General features: G+C 46.1%; 1 protein-coding gene across 1 annotated transcript in view; it reads right to left on the bottom strand.

Moving 5' to 3' along the window:
* KCTD2 (potassium channel tetramerization domain containing 2) overlaps nt 1–3,144 on the bottom strand; it is a 27,945-nt gene that overhangs the window by 15,213 nt on the left and 9,588 nt on the right. Inside the window, exons 2-3 of the mRNA XM_011964515.1 lie at nt 2,989–3,138; nt 1,253–1,361 (exon numbers count right to left, since the gene is read on the bottom strand). Of these exons, the coding sequence (XP_011819905.1) occupies nt 1,253–1,361; nt 2,989–3,138 (259 nt within the window). The remainder of the gene's footprint in view (nt 1–1,252; nt 1,362–2,988; nt 3,139–3,144) is intronic.

Genomic DNA, 3,144 nt, shown 5'->3' with positions numbered 1-3,144 from the left:
AAAAGAAAAATCTCATGTATCCCATACCCCATAAATATATACACCTACTATGCACCCACAAAAATTAGAAAAAGAAATGATTACCCGCGAGTTGATAATTGTTGAAGCTGGATAGTGGATGCATGGAATTCACTGTACTATTCCCACTAGTTTTGTATGTATTTCAAATATTATTTACAAAGGGACATTTAAAAAAAGAGAGAGCAATTCCTCTTTCTACTGGCTGAAACAGAGTTGTTTTGTAGTCACTTCACTAACTAGTACAACCATTACAAGCTTTCTTACTCAGAGCCAAAGCTCCCAGATCAGGATGCCCTGGATTTAGGGACAATCCCCTTTACAACCGAATGCCTTTAGTAGGACCACGCCAAGCCTTGTAGAAAGTGGACTAGACCCACTTACAGTCCCAATGCCCTACAAACTAAAAAGATGAGGCAAGTGATGATACACCTGACAATGAACTAGAGAATGAATTAGGTCAGTTGCAAACATTTACAGGGAAGCATGAGGCCAGAGTGTTAAAATAAATGAGGCCAAGCCTTTATTATTTTTGTACTACTGCGAGTTCAAACCAAAATTAAAACTATAAATAACTGAATGTCAGAGATGTCTTGCTTCTTCAGACTACAGACACTCACTGCACACAAATAAATGTAAAAAAAGGATCGTGATGGCCAGGTGCGGTGGCTCATGCCTGTAATCCCAGCACTTTGGGAGGCCGAGGCGGGTGGATCACAAGGTCAGGAGATCAACACCATCCTGGCTAACACGGTGAAATCCCGCCTCTACTAAAAATACAAAAACTAGCTGGGCGTGGTGGTGGGCACCTGTAGTCCCAGCTACTGGGGAGGCTGAGGCGGGAGAATGGCATGAGCCGGAAGGCGGAGGTTGCAGTGAGCCAAGATCGCGTCACTGCACTCCAGCCTCGACAGAGCGAGACTCCATCTCAAAAAAAAAAAAAGAAAAAAAAAGGATCATGACAATTCTGGAGATTCGGAAAAAACTCCTGAAGTTATCTGCAAAGCTGAGCTACCTATCTTCCTTCTCACCCAGAAGCTGAACAAAGCCTAAGGAGGCTTCCTTAATCATGACTCCCTCAGACAAGACTGGTAGTTTCTGCTCAGTTTCATAAACTTGAAACTATACCTACACATGAGCTTGATGAAAATCTCAAACAAAATTTAAATCTGTAAAACAATTTTAAAGATTCTACTTGCATTTTGAAAATCGCCAATGAAAACAGTGCTCTTACCTTCTTCTGCCAACTCCTTGGTAATGATGAGTTTCCCATGGCGGAGGTAGTTTAGGATAGGACCAAAGTAGGTGGGGTCCCTGTCAATCAGATATGCCCCTGTCTCATCCTGCCAATCAAACACAAGGGTATCATTGTGGAGCTTTGAGGAGTATTTTAAACAAAGGCAGGGCAGGGTTTCACCATCTTTGTCAGTGCCCAAAGACAAGAATCCATTCCATCAGCTAAAAAAGACTTTAGTGATGGCAAGTTTTGCTACACATTTGCTTATCACAAACTACTGGTAAGAAAGCTAGCTTTATGTGTCTTGTACATTAAGATCATCTTAGGTACGGTGTTACAGACAAACAGTCATACTCATTTAAGTGTTACTTACTGGCTGGGATTCGAAATCTTTGGCTGGACAATGATTACAGTGACACACATTCTTCAGTAGGGTATTTGTTATTAAGAAATGGAGAAAATGCCATAGCTGAGTAACTGAAATATTTGCTTGAGATGGACATTCTGACTTTTCCACTGCCTCTGAACTGCATTCCTAATTCCAAGAAAACCTCTGTGTAGTTGGCAATGCTGCTGAGCTCAAGGCCAACATCAGTGGGAGTTTGCACTGCCAGCTGTAATCTCACACACCCCAGCTCTGTGCCCAGAGGAAGCTTGGTACTGCCAGGACTTGGCTCTGAGCAGCTTTAATCCTACTCATCTTTACAGTAAAAGGAACAAGAAGAAACTGGCTTCTGTTACCACAAGGAGGATATAGGGTAGATAAAAATAATTCCTTTATAAGCAAAGGTTTTGAAATCTCTTTAAAGTTAGGGCAGGATAGGTTTCCATCAATCTGAGATTTCTTAGAGGAGAGGAATAAACGAAAACAAATGTTTACGCAACTCCAGCTGTGTTTTGAGGTGACCAGCTGAGTGCTATACGGGATATAAGATGGTGTGAGTTATGGTCAGTGCCTTTAGCGAACTTAAAGGTGAACACGTAAAGTTAAAAAGAAATTGACACAGTTCAAACTAGAAATGGTTTAAGTGTCTTGTCACCTCTCAACCCTCTGGTTAGCAGCCATGCATCCTTCCCAAAATTTTCCCGGGAAAATTTTCATTTTCCTTCTGTCTTAGCCTAGATTTGCAGCGGTAAACGGCAACGTCTTTCCAAAAAACGCATTTGATCTAAATATGGACCTAAACCAGTGACTGTTACTAGATAAAAGTTCTGCGACCAGGACTATAGGAAAGCAGTGTGATATCACAAGAAGCGCTTCCTGCAGCTGTCAAAGCCCAACTTGGCAGAGGGGTCCGAGAGGGAGTCTGAGAAAGCTACAAAGATGCCTGAGCTCACCCTGACCCAGTTCTGGATGCATCTGGCACCGGCAGTGGGGGGCTGAAGAGGAGCCAGGGAAAACTCATGCATATCTCAGTGGGATGTCGGGGTAGAGAATATGGAGAAGGGGTGTGGAGTGCGTTCTCGTGGGTGCGGGTGGGCGCAGTGTGGGAAGGAGTCTCGGAGAACGAAGGGCGGGGTCGGGGAGAAAGTCGGAGTATGCCTCAGCATGGGAGAAGGGGAAAGGGAGGTCCCTCTGAGGCCACTGCGGGTAGTGTGGGAAGCAGGGGGAGGATGGGGGCCCAGCCTGAGGGGGGCTGCCTGTGAAGAGCATTTCTCAGGACTCCGGGGACTGATCTAGGAGAAACCAGGGGGTCTGAAGGCCCGGGGGCGCGCCCGAGGGCGGGGCACACCTTGTCTGAGTCCAGCTCCGGGTCCTCCTGGCAGCAGAGGCGGCAGAGGAATGACTTGGGCTCGCGGCCTAAGGTCTGTCTGGTGGTCACGAAGTAGGTGCCTCCCACGTTCAGCCTGACCCAGCGGGCCGCGCCGCCGCCCCCTGCCCGCTCGGG

Source organism: Mandrillus leucophaeus, unplaced genomic scaffold, assembly GCF_000951045.1.
Source record: "Mandrillus leucophaeus isolate KB7577 unplaced genomic scaffold, Mleu.le_1.0 Scaffold1, whole genome shotgun sequence".
Taxonomy (NCBI): Eukaryota; Metazoa; Chordata; class Mammalia; order Primates; family Cercopithecidae; genus Mandrillus; species Mandrillus leucophaeus.
The sequence above is the reverse complement of the archived record's forward strand: the minus strand, read 5'-3'. Positions and strand labels throughout refer to the sequence as shown.